Source organism: Mastigoproctus giganteus, chromosome 3 (assembly GCF_048544385.1).
Source record: "Mastigoproctus giganteus isolate SK-2022 chromosome 3, ASM4854438v1, whole genome shotgun sequence".
In the NCBI taxonomy this organism is placed as follows: Eukaryota; Metazoa; Arthropoda; class Arachnida; order Uropygi; family Thelyphonidae; genus Mastigoproctus; species Mastigoproctus giganteus.
Genome location: NC_143577.1, coordinates 254326186 through 254341436, shown reverse-complemented (window position 1 = coordinate 254341436; position 15251 = coordinate 254326186). Strand labels below are relative to the sequence as shown.

Below are 15251 nucleotides of genomic sequence, written 5' to 3'. Positions count from 1 at the left end.
GTCCCGGAACATAAACAAAAAACTTAAAATTTATTTATTTTATAATTACGTGGCTCTCTTTGTTTGTAAATTATTTGTTTTAATGGAAATATCATTTCCAAACCTAAAAATAATAATAAAATAAAAATATTTTTTACAATATTAATCAAAAAATGGGACTACAAGCATAGGTTTGTAATATAATATTATCCTGTTTATTTAACTTTCAAATAACAAAATTTACAGTAAGCCTGAAACTTTTAAAATACGTATCTTATAAAATTCTGTCGGTTTTCCTCAATCGAGTGCAAAACTTCACAGCGGCACCTTTTTTGTTTACAACAATAAAAAGTTAGGATCAAATTCCAACTCCAAGCATTTTTTTACTCATGCTAGTAAGAATAGGATCCACAGCATTGCTGCTTAATACACTGAATCACAAATAACAATGTAGAAAAATTACAGAATTTTCAAAGGTAACGTTAAATTTTTAAAAATTCATTTTCAGTCTTTTATGAACAGCCCTAAATTAAAATACCAATTTGTTAATATCCTATCATAGAATTGTTAATATCATACCATTGAATTTAACTTTTAAAAATACAAATTTGATACCTGTTTCCTGCCACAGATCAATTAATATATGGGCTGCCAGAAGGCAGTAATTATCACATGGCTGAAAGTCTGTTTGCAAGAGATGAGATCCTGAAAAATAATTAAGAGACGTTTAAATATTTTAATAAAATATTATAATTTAAATAAACTGTTTAAAACAAAAATTTTGTATTTAATAAATGTAATAATTTTAGTAAGTAAGTGAAGAAATTTTTAATTTCCAACAATGATGTATATTTTTCATGGCAATTCCAAAGACAAACAGTACTCAAACTTATAATACTCTAGCATCATAAATGGGCTGGAAAACCAGAAGGAAGAACTTACTGATAAAATAAATGAGGAAGAAAAGCTAGTTCTGCGGAAATGTTAACTCTGCAATTTAAAGGACTGCCGGTGAGAAAAAGATTGAGTTTTGTGTGTGTTTGAGGTACAAGTGTCCCTCTAATTATTCAAATTGAAGATGTTTGTTTTTGCACATATCTGAACTGCATTTTGTGCATCGTTTTTCAAAATATATAACATATTTTGAATCAAAGCAAGCCACAAATGATACAGCTGGGACTGTTTTTTTAAGGAATTTTTAGAACTATGAAAACTAAACTGCACACATTGAACATTTTTGTAGAACTTCATATTAAAGAAAAATGCACTTACAACATGTGGTTACTGCACAATCAGCTGCACACCACAGGATCCTCATCTACCAATATCTGAGCATCAGTTGAGTTTTGCCATCATGTTCACAAACACAGTGATTTTACACAAATGTGGCACATCTACACACTTGCTTCAAAGCCTTTTCACTTTGGTGGCATGCATTATTATTGACTGTAAACTCTTGCCATCTGTCTTTCTTTTAGATAATCTTTCTAGGTAGTAATAAATGTCCACAAAATATTCATCAGGTTCCACAGAAGGCATTCAATCTCCTTTTCAGTGAACAAATTAATCAAATGACATCTGAAGAACTTATTATCATCAAGTGATAATAAGTTCTTCAGATGTCATTTGGATACCATTCTTATGGCAGTTTTTAGGCATACCATAATGGGGGAATTAACACAGAGGGCCTTACAGTTTCTAAAGAATGGTACATGCTTTCAGGGTGGTCAGAAAATTATGCATAACGTTGTTCTCTGTTAAGTCACCCTCCAAAACACTGATACTGAGAGCGAGCTGCCTTTTTTTTTTTTTTTTTTTTTTAAGGAAGGGTTAGTACAATGGGATATAGTTTTGAATGTCTTTGATTATTGCAATTTACAGAAACTGGAAATGACACATTTTTGAATGCCATCACCACTTACTCCTTGAGTTCTCTCTCTCTCCAATTTTACTAACAATATGCCTGCTATTTTTATTCCTTCATATCCATTTTTTTTTTTCACTATCTGGTAATATATTTCTGGGCAATGCACCTGCATAAAGAAAAAAGTATGTTCTATGATAAACAATGCAAATAAGCATTCACATGTATGATGATACTATCATTTCCACTCTGAAATGTTAGGTCTATTTTTGCATTTCTACCTATGCACTGTACATTATTCTTATACTTATTTGTTTACATCAAGGACTACATCGAATTTTCTGCCATATGAAAGTAAAAATTCATACCTACATACTGAACAAAAAGTAAATATGCCTAAATTTTCTAGATTTTATTATATAAGGAAAGCATAGGAACGTATTTCTTTGGTACCTTAATGAAGGACATTTTTTACTGAAATTTTGCTAAGCATCACACAAAGAAAACACAGTTTACCATTACGGCATATCTAACATTTTCTTCCACACATTTCATGCAACATCTGATGGCAAATTCATTAACTAAAGATAAACAATTAAATTTAGGCAAATATTCACAGAATTTTTTTATTTTTTTTTTTAAATTCCAAATTTAATGGTGAAGCTATAGTTTTATAGTTATTTTTGTGATAAAAGAAAGAAAAACTATTAGGCTGGTGAGCAGGAGAAAGTGTCAAAAACAGATTAAAAGGAAGGTGTTTTCGTATAAATCTTGAGAGAACCATGCATTAAGTAAAAGACTTGCACGATGATTGATGATTTAGGAGCTGGTAATTGGACATAATACACAGATGATTGTGATTCACACATATGATTGTATATTATAATTAATGTTATCACAGTATAGGGGCTACTACAAATTGAATAAACTGTATAACTACAGAGATAAGCTAAGTAATATTCAATTGGTGAAAATTAGTAAAATCTTACCTTGAAGTTTTCTTTCTTACAGAGAGAAAAACCTCTCACATCAATGTCTCTGTAAGAAAGAAAACTTAAAGGTAAGATTTTACCAATTTTTTTACAACTTAATTTTAATTAGATTACTTTTGTATTCAATTAGTAAATTAATAAGAGGAGTTTACCTCAATATAGGACGTGGAACACTTCCGTATGATACCCTCCAGAAATTAAAACGGAAAAAACGAAAAAATCGACAACTTACCGGTACATTAAAGTAAAATATAAATAATTAAAGTAAAATATAAATAATTAAATAATCAATTTAACACAATTCAAAATCAATTCAAAACAATTAAAATTCAAATTAACGCAATTAAAAGAATCTAACGAAAATATTCAAAACGATTTTCCTTCCTGAAGCTGACAATGCTTTTCGACCGACTGTCGTGATCACAGGAATGAAAATTACCGAATCAGGCTAAACCTGCAACTTAAATAGTGATTATGTGTCTTCGCGCATGCGCGTAAAGGTCCACGCATCGGAGATCAAATATGGCCGCCGAACATTAACAGAATTCTCGTGTAATTTAATTTCAACGGTTTCTGCAATTAATAGTCGCGTATAATTACGTTGAACGTTAAGTATTTTGGCCTCGTTAAATAAAAAAGTATGTTTTTCGTTAATGGCATGAAAGGCTAATTCTGACGCTGCTGAACGAGAAGCACGAACAGAGGCTTCGTGTTGATTTACACGGATATTAAGAGAAAACCGCGTGGAACCCTGATAAGACGAGTCGCAATCACCGCAAGAAATGTTGTATACTAGATCATTAATTTGTGTTGCGAACGCCGAAAGAACCGAGCGATTGTTCAGTATAGTGTGTAACTTCCGTATAGGCCTAGCTATAATTTTAAATTCGGTATCTTTAAAGAATCTGTTAAGCTGTTTGTGCCACTGTTCAACATATGGGACAGAAATAAAGTATTTTTTGATATTACTATTGTTGATTGGTGCAGTATTTTGTATCCTATCCTTAGCTTGTACCCTAATTCGATTTATTGTGTTAATGGGATAACCCCTGTTCAAGAATCTGCTAGTTAATATTTGTATTTCTGAGTCTAAAGCAGAATCCGTCGTTGAATATTTATAGGCATTTAGAAATTGATTAAAGATAATCGATCTTTTGTAGGTGAACGGGTGGTAGCTATTATAATGTAGAAGCATACCGGTGTTTGTGGGTTTTCGATAGATGCTAAATTGTATTTTGTTCGAGTCCCGGGTAAGCGTGAAATTTAGAAAGTTTAATGACTTAGTATCCGTATCTTCCCTTTCCAGTGTAAATTTGAGTCTAGAATGAATATTGTTAAACGAATGTAAAATATCATGGATAGTACTACTATCGGTAATAACTAGAACATCGTCTAAATACCTCCCATAGTATGTGATACGGGGACGAAAAGACGACTCCTCTTATTAATTTACTAATATTATTATCAACGTAGAACATATTGAGTATTACAGCTCTGATTCATACTATCTTTTGTATTCAATATATTTTATTTATATTTATTAGCCCTTCACTGTGATAGCAATAATTATACCATGAAACCATTCTTTAATGCTAAGTAATACAATGTAATGTATAAAAAAATATTAAGGCAAACTTTACAAAAGCACTGAAAAAGTGAACAAAGGGCAATCAGAAAGAAATTTTTGCATATGTAAACACCTGAAGGAAGTGACTTAACTATATTGGTCCACATCAGATACCTCTGGCAATGTAACAAATGGTCCTAAACATATAACCAATGAGCTATGTGTGAACATTTTCTTCAGCTTGACAGTACTACCAGCTAATTAAATACTAGAGCAGCAACCCTTAGTTAATACCGCCTTGTTTGTGATAATGCTTCCACGGGTATTTGAAGCTGACAGCTTGGGGAAATTTGAAGGTCAGCTGGATAGTTACTTATGTGAGGAGAGGAAACACACAGGTTGCTTATTTTCTATTTTTCATAAAAATATTTTCTTATTTTTTTATAATTTTTATTTAGTTATTTATTTTATTTTTATTTTTTTCTGGCTAGTGTAGCAAAAGCCTGTAGCACTCTTACATATACAGCTAATACTAATAAATGCTACAGACAGGTTATCAAGAACAAGACAATTGTGAGATAATAGAAAATAGATTAGTAGAGAAACTGTCATATCTGAATCTGAAAAAAGCATGAGAAGCAAATGGAATTAGCCAGTGATTATAAAAGAAGCAGAAGGACTGTCAAATCCATTACCTATCATAACATGTAAATCTCTGGAATCAGGTGAAGTTTCAGCAGGTTGGAAATGTTTTTCTAGTTTAAAAAAGTGGTTCAAAGGGCAAAATGAGCAATTACAACCAGACCAGTATTTGTGACATGGGAAATTATGGAATCCATGATTAAGGAGATATGACAGAATTATCAGGGAAGAAACAGAATTACAGGAGACATGGAATGTGAGGTTTGTCAAAGAAAGATCATGTTTAACTAGTATGATAAGCTATTATGAGGATGTCACAAAAGAACTAGATCTAAAGAATAATTGTGACAAAGGCATATATTTATACTTTTATGCCTTTTGAATTGAAGTTGAAACCATGTGCCACTGGTAAAAAGAAACTAAGCAGGATAAAGAGTTGGTTAAGTGACAGGAAACAAAACGGTTGTGAACAGTTATTGCTTTGACTGGACCAGGATCTCAAGTGGAGATCCACAAGATTCAATGCTGAGTTGCTTATTGTGTCTGATATTAGTCAATAGAAAAATCTTTATTATTAATAATAATAATAATAAAAAACAAGGAAAAAAATCGTGAAAGTCAGCTCACTGGACCCACCTCCCCCGAGGTTGAAGTGACACCTGATAGAGAGAGCGGCGCCATCTGGTGTCACTCATATAATTACCACCCACCACTGTATGTCAATGCTAAACAGGTCCACCTCCATAGCTGGATGAAGATAAGTTGTAGAAATATTGAACATACTGCACTGAGTGTGGAGCAGGAAAAATTCACTTGTGTTCAGGCCACACGCAGCAGGTTGGTTCGAAAAGTTGGAGACATTCTCCCACAGATGACAGTGGAGCAAGTAACACTGTCTCCTACATGGCTACCACAACTGAAGGGCAAGACCATTCAGCCCAACCAACTGGAAGTGCTTCCTGTGAAATTGCACTAGTGACCAACCAGGAGAGAAGAAGAATCCAATGCATGAACTGGAGCATCGATACAAATATGTTCATCATGCGAGCATACTACGAAGTAACAAAGCTAAAGACAGGCATGACAACACACAGGACGAAACTATGCCAAGTGGCTGGAACAGTTTCTGATTGTTCAGGACAGTGAACAGTAAACCAGAGATGGACCATTGTCAAGCAGAACCTGATAGCTCCAGTGACCTTCAAAAAAATTTTAGTAGGAGGTGCAAAAAGTTCAAAGTACAATACAGTAAAATACAAAAAATAAACAAATGTCATATGGGTAGGTAAAAAGAATTTTACATTGCAAGATGAAACATGTAAGGAACAGATGCTCATAAATCATTTTTGTTCATAGAGAAAGTGAGAGGGGCTAAGTACACAATAATTTTGGAAAAAGTACAGTTTTTCATCATTATACTAAACAAGTTGATAAGTCTTCCTTCATGGTAGATAGTTCTGTTGGCTTGAAATGGCATTTAGGGCGAACTTTGGAAGGGATAAGATCAGGGACAGAGATGTATGACTCAAGGATGCAACATCTGAACTATCAGAAGCAAACTTATTAAGGTCAGCATATAATGACTGTGCAGACGAGAGCATCTGAAAGGGCACAAACCTATCAGACATGTAAAAAGACTGCTGAGATGCACACATGCATCTCAGCAGGACTTTAATGCCCACATTGGCGTGGACAGATCTGGTTGGGAAACAACAATGGGCAAGTTTGGCCATGGGAAGATCAATGACAATGGACTACGTTTGTTTTCCTTTGCCGCATCTAACAACCTGATCATTGGAAACAGCCATTTCCAGCACCCTCAAAAACATCAACTTACATGGCGAAATCCATCTGGCAAGGACTCAGCAATCCTGGACTACATTTTGATCAATGCCAAATTTCGCTCATCACTCATGGACGTTCATGCCATGAGGGGACCTGATTGCGGATCTGATCACTACCTCATCCGGGCTAAGGTGCAGCTCAAATTACGGCATGCAAAAAGATCATCTCGGTCAGCCAAGCTGGACTGGAGGCAGCTAATGAATGCTGCCAACAAACAGGCATATCAGATCGCCCTATCCAACCGCTTCGAGATGCTGGCCGTGCCCGAGGATATAAATGAAGAAGAAAAGCAGATCTCTGATGACATCCTGGAATGTGTCAAGCCCCTATGTCTACCTGCCCGACGTCGAACGCAACCATGGATATCAGACGAGTACCTCGACCTCGTGGACAAACGGAAACAGGCAAAGTTGGTCGACTTTGAACGGTACCGGCAGCTAAACCGAGAAGTCTGACAAAGAATGACAGCAGAAAGAGAAGCATACTGGAACCAAGTGGCAGACGATCTTGAAGTGGCGGCATCCAAGAACGAGTACCGCACTCTCTACTGCACCCTCAGATGTCTGAGTGGAAAGACCAAATTGACTAGTGACAACATCAAGAATGCTGATGGGACCTTCGTGCGATCACAATCCGAACGCCTGCAACGGTGGAGTGAATTCTTCAAAGCTTTGTATAATCACGACCCACCTCAGGGACCGCCAGCAACAGCACTCTCGATCGACCCCCCCCCCCTGAGGTCTCCATGGTCGATGTTGAGCCTACAGTAGAAGAAGTGAAAGCAGCCATACAATCCCTGAAGAATGGCAGGGCACCAGGAGTGGACCAAGTCACCACAGAAGCGATCAAAGCCAGGGGAGATGTACTGCTTCGCCGACTACACTCGTTCCTCAAAACCATCTGGTGCACTGAACAAATTCCGCTAACATGGAGGAAAGCCATTATCGTACCGATCCACAAGAAAGGTGATAACCGGGACTGCAAGAACTACCGTGGCATCAGCCTCCTTTCCATCATCGGAAAGGTCTTTATGAAGATCATCCAGTCAAGACTGCAAAAACATCGCGAGCAAACCAGTCGAGAAGAACAGGCAGGATTTAGACCCGGGCGAGGATGCTGTGATCAAATCTTTGCCATTCGTCAGCTGATGGAGGAGAGGATCCGGTGTGGACAGCGAACCGTCATTGTTTTCATTGACTTTAAGTCTGCTTTCGACTGTGTCCACCGGCCTGCCTTATGGAAACTACTAGAGGTTGAACATATACCTCGAAAAGTCATCACACTCCTCCAAACTGCATACAACGGTTTAACCAGCCAGGTGCGCATCCAGAACGATTTATCTGAGGAATTTACCATCCAAACTGGAGTCCGCCAAGGGGATGTAGCCTCCCCGTTGCTTTTCAACATCATGGTCGACGCCATTATGAGGCAAGCATTCAGAAATAGACAGGGCATACAATATGACAAGGATCACTATGTGACTGACCTGATGTTTGCTGATGATAGTGCTATCCTTGCCAGTAACGACGCTGAAGCCACGGACATCCTCTACGACATTGCCCGCATTGCCCGGCCATACGGTTTGAAGATCAATGCTGGTAAGACAAAGGCCCTGACAACAGATGGGTCGCAAGCCACCATCTATCTCGAAGACGTCCAGATCGAGCAAGTGCAGGACTTTAAATACCTTGGGTCGCTGGTACAGGAGAAGAAAGTTGCATCCACCATGGAAATCCACAGCAGAATTGGACAGGCGGCCACTGCGTTCGCCTCGCTCAAATGGTGTCTGTGGAAGAGGACCAACATTTCCACAAAGACTAAAATCCGACTCTTCCGGACTTTGATCCTGCCCATTCTTCTTTACGGATCGGAAACATGGATTTGTCTCAAGTTAGATTTGAACACACTTGAGGTATTCCAAATGCGATGCCTGCGGCAGATCTTGGACATCTCTCTTCGCGACCGCATCACTAATGATACCATCCGTGCCAGATGCCAACAGCAACCAACCATTGCCGACCAAATCCAGAAGCGAAGGCTTAGATGGTTTGGCCACGTATGTAGAATGGGCACGAACAGAATACCATCCAGACTCCTTTGGAGACAACGACCCACCCAATGGAGCATCCAACGGACCGCGCCTAGGAAAACGTGGGCCAAGCAAGTGGAAAATGACTTGAAGAGCCGACGTCTCGACCTTAACCAGGCCAGGACTGACGCCAATTATCGTAAGGTATGGAAGAACATCACAGAGCAAGTCCGAAACCCTGCGGCACCTACAGCAGCATACTGGTTGCGTGGCCAACTGCCTCCTCCAGCTGCCAGCTAAGGACCAAAGAAGAAGAAGAAGAGATGCACACAGTTGGGGTTGCTCTGAGAGAAGGTCAAGTAACTGTCCAAGAACACAAGTTTCACCAGAATGATGGTGCAGAAACCTTGCCAACAATCATTTTAACAGTCATGGTAAGACAACTGTTAAAATGTTCACCCCGATTGGCATGGGGAGTCTGAATTTGTGATTGTCACAGTAATGGCCAATGAACTGGATATTGCAGTGACAATCCGGTTGTCCTTGATGTGGAGGAAATTTAATTTCTCCACAGTTTAATTTTTAATGAGATTAACATTACAAAAATGAGCTATGATAAGATTATGTTCTATGATAATTATCATAGAGACATACAAGGCATAAGTCCTAATTCATTTGTGAAATGAATTAGGACTTCCTAATTCATTTCACAAATATATGTGGTCTCAATTCTAATCTCAACGATGTCCATTTCCACTTGCAGTCTTCCAAACCCCATGTACTTTTTCTGACTGAATTTCAGTTATCAGTTGATTCAACTACTACTCATCTCAGATGTCCAAATTATTTGCTGTATGATTCCTTTCGCCTCAAAGGTGGTACTTGTGCATATGTCCGTTCTGATATTCCCTGTCAGAGACTTGGCAATTTGGAATCTCCTCTCTTTGATCTTCTCTGGCTTAAAATCTCTCTACCTCATTGTGTCAAATTCATCTGTTGTCTCTACCGTTCTCACAACTCCACTAATCACTTGGAGCTCTTTGACTTCCTCTCTTTGCAACTTGACTTTCTCCAGTCCAACTTTCCTAACAGTGAGGTAATTTTCCTTGGTGATTTTAACGTTCACAACTCCAGCTGGCTTCCGTTTTCTAGTCACACTGACCCAGCAGGTCGAGATGCTGAGGCTTTTGCAATTACTAATGACCTAGCACAGATTGTTCATTTACCTACAAGAATACCAGACAATCCTAATCATACAGCCAATACGCTTGATCTTTTTCTCACAAACAACCCTTCTAAGTACAAGGTCGAAGTGAGAGGTCCTTTAGGCATTTCAGATTACAACTTGGTGATTGTCTCTTCTCCAATGGAACCTTTATCTCATGGCTATTCCCAACCTCGTATTGTTTGACATTACAAGAATGCAAAATGGGATGACCTGCGAGACTTCTTTTCTTCTTTTCCTTGGTCTGATTACTGTTTCAAAACTTCTGATGTCAACGTTTGCTCAGATCGTGTCAGTGAAATTATTCTTGCAGGAATGAAATCCTTTATCCCACACTCCACTTTAAAATCTCGTCCTTTATCTAAACCTTGGTTCTCCAACAAATGTGCTAAGGTTGTCCAAGAGAAGAATGTTGCATATCGCAATTGGCTTGTTTCTAATTCTTCAGTTTCATTTTCTATCTACACCAAAGCTCGCAACAATTGTAAAGCAGTTATTAATCAATCCAAACTAGAGTTTTAACAGGCTAAGAGTAGAAAACTTGCTTCTTGCCCTAATGGTAGCCGAGCATTCTGGTCTCTTGCCAAAGCTATTGGCCGCAACTTTTGCCCATCTCTGCTCCCACCTCTGTCAAACCAGATGGTTCTGTTGTCACTTCAGCCAAGGATAAAGCTGACCTGCTAGCATCCCATTTTTCTTCCAGCTCATGTATTAATGATCTTGGTAAAACACCTCCCACCATTCATAACATGCTCCATTCAATGCCTTCTGTGGTCTTCCGTCAAAAGGATATCAGAAGGATTCTGATGAATCCTGATGCTAAGAAAGCTCCAGGTCCTGATGGTATTTCTCCACTTGTTCTCAAAACCTGTGCTCCTGAACTTACTCCTATTCTTTGTCGCCTTTTTTCACTTTCTTATTCCAAAGGTGTTTTTCCTTCTGCTTGGAAATTTGCTCATATCCAGCCAGTTCCCAAAAAGGGTGACAAATCCCTCCCATCCAATTATCATCCCATTGCAATTACTTCTACTCTTTCTAAAGTAATGGAGAAATCAATTAACCGGCAACTCTTATTAAACTACCTAGAAACCTTCCGTCTGATCAACGATCGCCAGTATGGATTCCGTCAGTGTCGATCCACTGGTGATATTCTGGCTTATGTTACCCATTTATGGACTAATTCAATGGAAAGGTTCGGTGAAACACAAGTAGTTGCTCTTGACATCTCAAAGGCTTTTGATCATGTTTGGCATAAAGGTCTTCTAAACAAGCTTCCATCTTATGGTTTGCTAACTGTTTTTAGTAATTGGTTATCCAGTTTTCTCTCTGATCGCTCACTGAGGGTGATGGTAGATGGCTCTCTGTCTTCTAACTTCTCCACTAATGCTGGTGTCCCCCAAGGTTCAGTTCTTTCCCCCACTCTTTTCCTCTTGTATATCAATGACCTTCTTCCATTGACTGGAAATCCTATCCATAGTTTTGCCGATGATAGCACATTGCATTCAACTTTCCATTTTGAGAAACCTTGTCCTGCTCAAACAGCTTCAAGTTCTCGAAAATCTGCTGCCAATTCCTTAAATGCCGATCTTCAGGTAATTCTCCAGTGGGGCAAAGACAACTTAGTTGATTTCAACCCTTCTAAAACTCAGTCTTGTCTTATATCTCACAAAAAGGATTCTTCTGCTCCTATGCTTATCTTTAGTGACACTACGATTTCTAGGCAAAATGATATATCTCTTTTGGGGATTACCCTGACTTCTAATCTCTCTTGGCACAAGCACATTACAAATATTGCTTCCTCTGCATCTAAAAAACTTGGTTTTCTCTTTTGCTCTCGGCGTTACTTTTCTTCCAAACAGCTGCTCACTCTGTATAAATCGCAAATCCGCCCTGCCATGGAATATTGTTACCACATCTGGGGTGGTGCCCCCAAAACCTCTCTCAGGCTTCTTGATTCCATTCAGAAGAGGGCAGTTAGGTTAATTAATGATTCATCTCTAACAGAGTCTCTCCACTTGCTTTCTCATAGACGTACTGTTTCTGCTGCATGCCTCTTCTACAGATACTTCCATGGGCACTGTTCTTCTGAATTGGCTTCTATAATTCCCGCTCTCTCTTTCAAAACAGTCCGAACACGTGCCGCCACCAGCCAACATCCATTTACTGTCCAACTTCAAACCCACAGAACCAACTTTTCATCTTCCTCATTTATTCATTCAACTGCCGTTTTCTGGAACAACCTTCCTTCATACGTATTTCCTGAAAATTACAATCTACAGAAGTTCAAGTCCAATGTCAACAAATATCTTCTTTCGTCTTCTCAACCTCCAACCCAAGCACGGTACTAAGTACTATAGGTTCTAATACCTCTCGTGTTTGGGGTTCTCATAAAAAAAAAATAAATAAATAAAAAATAAATTATAATTTATGTCCTGTATGTTTCTCACACATTTCTTAATAATTATGTTGAAGAATTTGTAACAAATATAGACAGCACATTCTTCAACATAATAGGCTTTTCATTATTATGCTTGATATAAAAAGTCTGGTGATGATGCAAAGGTTAGGAGGGTGATTAACGACAATAACCAGGGCATGCTGCTTCAACAAGACCTACATAAATTATTCAGCTAGTATGGAAAATGGCAATTTAAGTTCAGTATTGGAAAAGACTTAGTAGTCTTTTCCAATACTGAACAATATCCAACACAAAGTTCTCCCAGCAGAAGAGACAAGTTGTACAATTCTCATACATCAGAATGTGTAATGTATGGGAATTTTGCTAGTAATGACAAAGAGGTAATTATTCCATATATAATGTGGCCAAAATAAGGATTCATTAGGCCAAATCTTCAGCACTGCAAACAAGTTTGGAACCAACATTTTTAAGGGGGAATGTGCTTCTAATGGTAGAGCAGTCCACATCATCCTGATAGCAAAAAGCATTTCTAGTTGGGGAACACTAGGGCCAGTCTTCCCCAACAGACTAAGAAACACCACTCTCGGATCACATTAACAGGCCTGAAGATGGGAAACAATGAGTTCCCGAAATGCGGCCACGAATAGTTTAAACGTTCAACTGAAGTGGTTCAATAGGTTGTGTTAGGGTAACTAGCAGTAGGAATAGATGCATATATACTTGGATGTACACCAGTGCTAGGGGTACGGCAAATAAATTCAATGAATTTGAGGTACTGGTGAAGATAACAAAGGCTGATATTGTTGCAATACCAGACACATGGTGTCACAATGTGTACAGAAAGGATAGACAGGAGAGGAGGGGTGATGCTGTTAGTTAAGAAACACAAAATCTAAGGGAGTGAATCCAGTTGACACTGCAGTGTTGAGTCAGTTTGGGGTGACATAAGCAATGGGAAAGCAAGATTGAGAGTAGGAGTTTGTTATAGGCCTAATAACTCTGATGAGTGCAATGAACAACTATATAGGGAAATAGAGTGGACCAGTAAATCAAATTGTCTTATAATGGGGGATTTTAACTTCCTAGATATAGACTGGAACTTCTGGGTTGGCCACTCACATATTAGCATGACTTTTGTGGATTTATTGGATGACTGTTTTCTACGGCAGCATGTTTGACAGGCAACCAGAGGGAGTAATACTCATGATCTGATTTGATTTAATGCACAAATAATCAGCAGTGATTATCTGAGCATTAAAAATCTCCAGAGTTTGTTTGTTTGTTATTTGGTTTTTAGGAGCATTAGCAACTAAGGCCATTCTGCTCCGGGATATGTGGTGGTCATTCTCTGACCTTTCTGCATCCTCCGTATTTGGTGGTGACCGGCTCGAACCCCAGTCTAATCAAGAAGCGTGTGCTACGCACTGCTGCTCAATCTCCAGAGAAAGGAACGACTAGGTGGCAGTGATCACAGTGTACTGTGTGGAATTTACTCAAAGATGCAACTACCATCAGTGATAAAGGGAAGGGTCTTTGCTTTCGTAAAGGTGACTACAGTGGTCTCAGAGATTTTTTAAATTCTATACAGTGGGACCAACTCATGATGTTACCAATAGCAAATTCTAAATGGGAAGCATTCAAGGAATTAATCTCGGAGGCTACTAGGCTTTTCATACCAACTAAGAAATACTGTTCAAGGTTTAGGCCTAAATGGATGTCAGATGACCTAATGAGACTCGTGGCAGAGAAAAAAAAATGCATGGGACACAAATTATCAAAAGACAGATGCCTACGGTAGATATAAGATAGTCTGTAATCAAATCACAAAAAAACGTTAGGCAAGCAAAGGCAGACTACGAGAAATCTTTGGCAAACAATGCAAAGAAAAACAGTAAAGACTTCTCTACTTATGTAAACTCTAGAAGGAAGGGGGTGAATCCGATTGGTCCACTTGACATCGACAGTTCAATTGCTGATGAACCTGCTGAAGTAGCTGACAAACTGAATGAGTATTTTGCATCTACATTCACACATAGGAGATCTGTATGTTTCAGTGCTAGGAAACGAAACAAAATTGATTTAGAAATGAAGATGAAAATGATTAAGAAGTACGAAGCAGGATAAAGTTTGTCATCTATTGCACAGTAATTAGGTTTACACTGCTTCAACAGTGAATACTATTTTAAAGGACATTGTGCATATAAAAAAACATGTTAACGGATCAACTCATTTAAGATCAATAGTGATCACAAAACAGCATTCAGGTACTATATGGATGGAAAATCAGATCCAGAAGTGAGTGCTCTTGAGTCTAATGGCCATTCAAGCAAAAGCAAGAAGTATTTATGATGATATCAAGGATAAGTACGGTGAACCCGAAAAGTTTGTGGCAAGCAACGGGTGATTTAATAGGTTCAAGCATCGCGCTGGTTTCCACAACATTAAAGTAAGCGGTGAAGTCACCAGTGCTGATTCTGCAGCTGCAAAGAAATTTTGTGATGTGTTGGAAAAAATTATTGATGAAGGCAGCTATTCAACGCAGCAAATTTTTAACCTTGACGAGACTGCTCTATATAGGAAAAAATGCCGGATTGCACATACATTACCAAAACCACTGACTGTGTACTATTCTGGAAATCCTTGTGCATTTAAGGGCATCAATAAAGCCACCCTCAGGTTTGTAATCTGA

The 15251-nt window shown here is 38.3% G+C and overlaps 1 protein-coding gene across 2 annotated transcripts in view; it reads right to left on the bottom strand.

Moving 5' to 3' along the window:
* The window catches only part of psidin (phagocyte signaling impaired), a 513704-nt gene that overhangs the window by 252826 nt on the left and 245627 nt on the right, over positions 1–15251 (bottom strand). For both annotated transcript variants that reach the window (XM_090371034.1, XM_090371035.1), the window contains one exon: positions 595–684. In XM_090371034.1, the coding sequence (XP_090227160.1) occupies positions 595–684 (90 nt within the window). The remainder of the gene's footprint in view (positions 1–594; positions 685–15251) is intronic.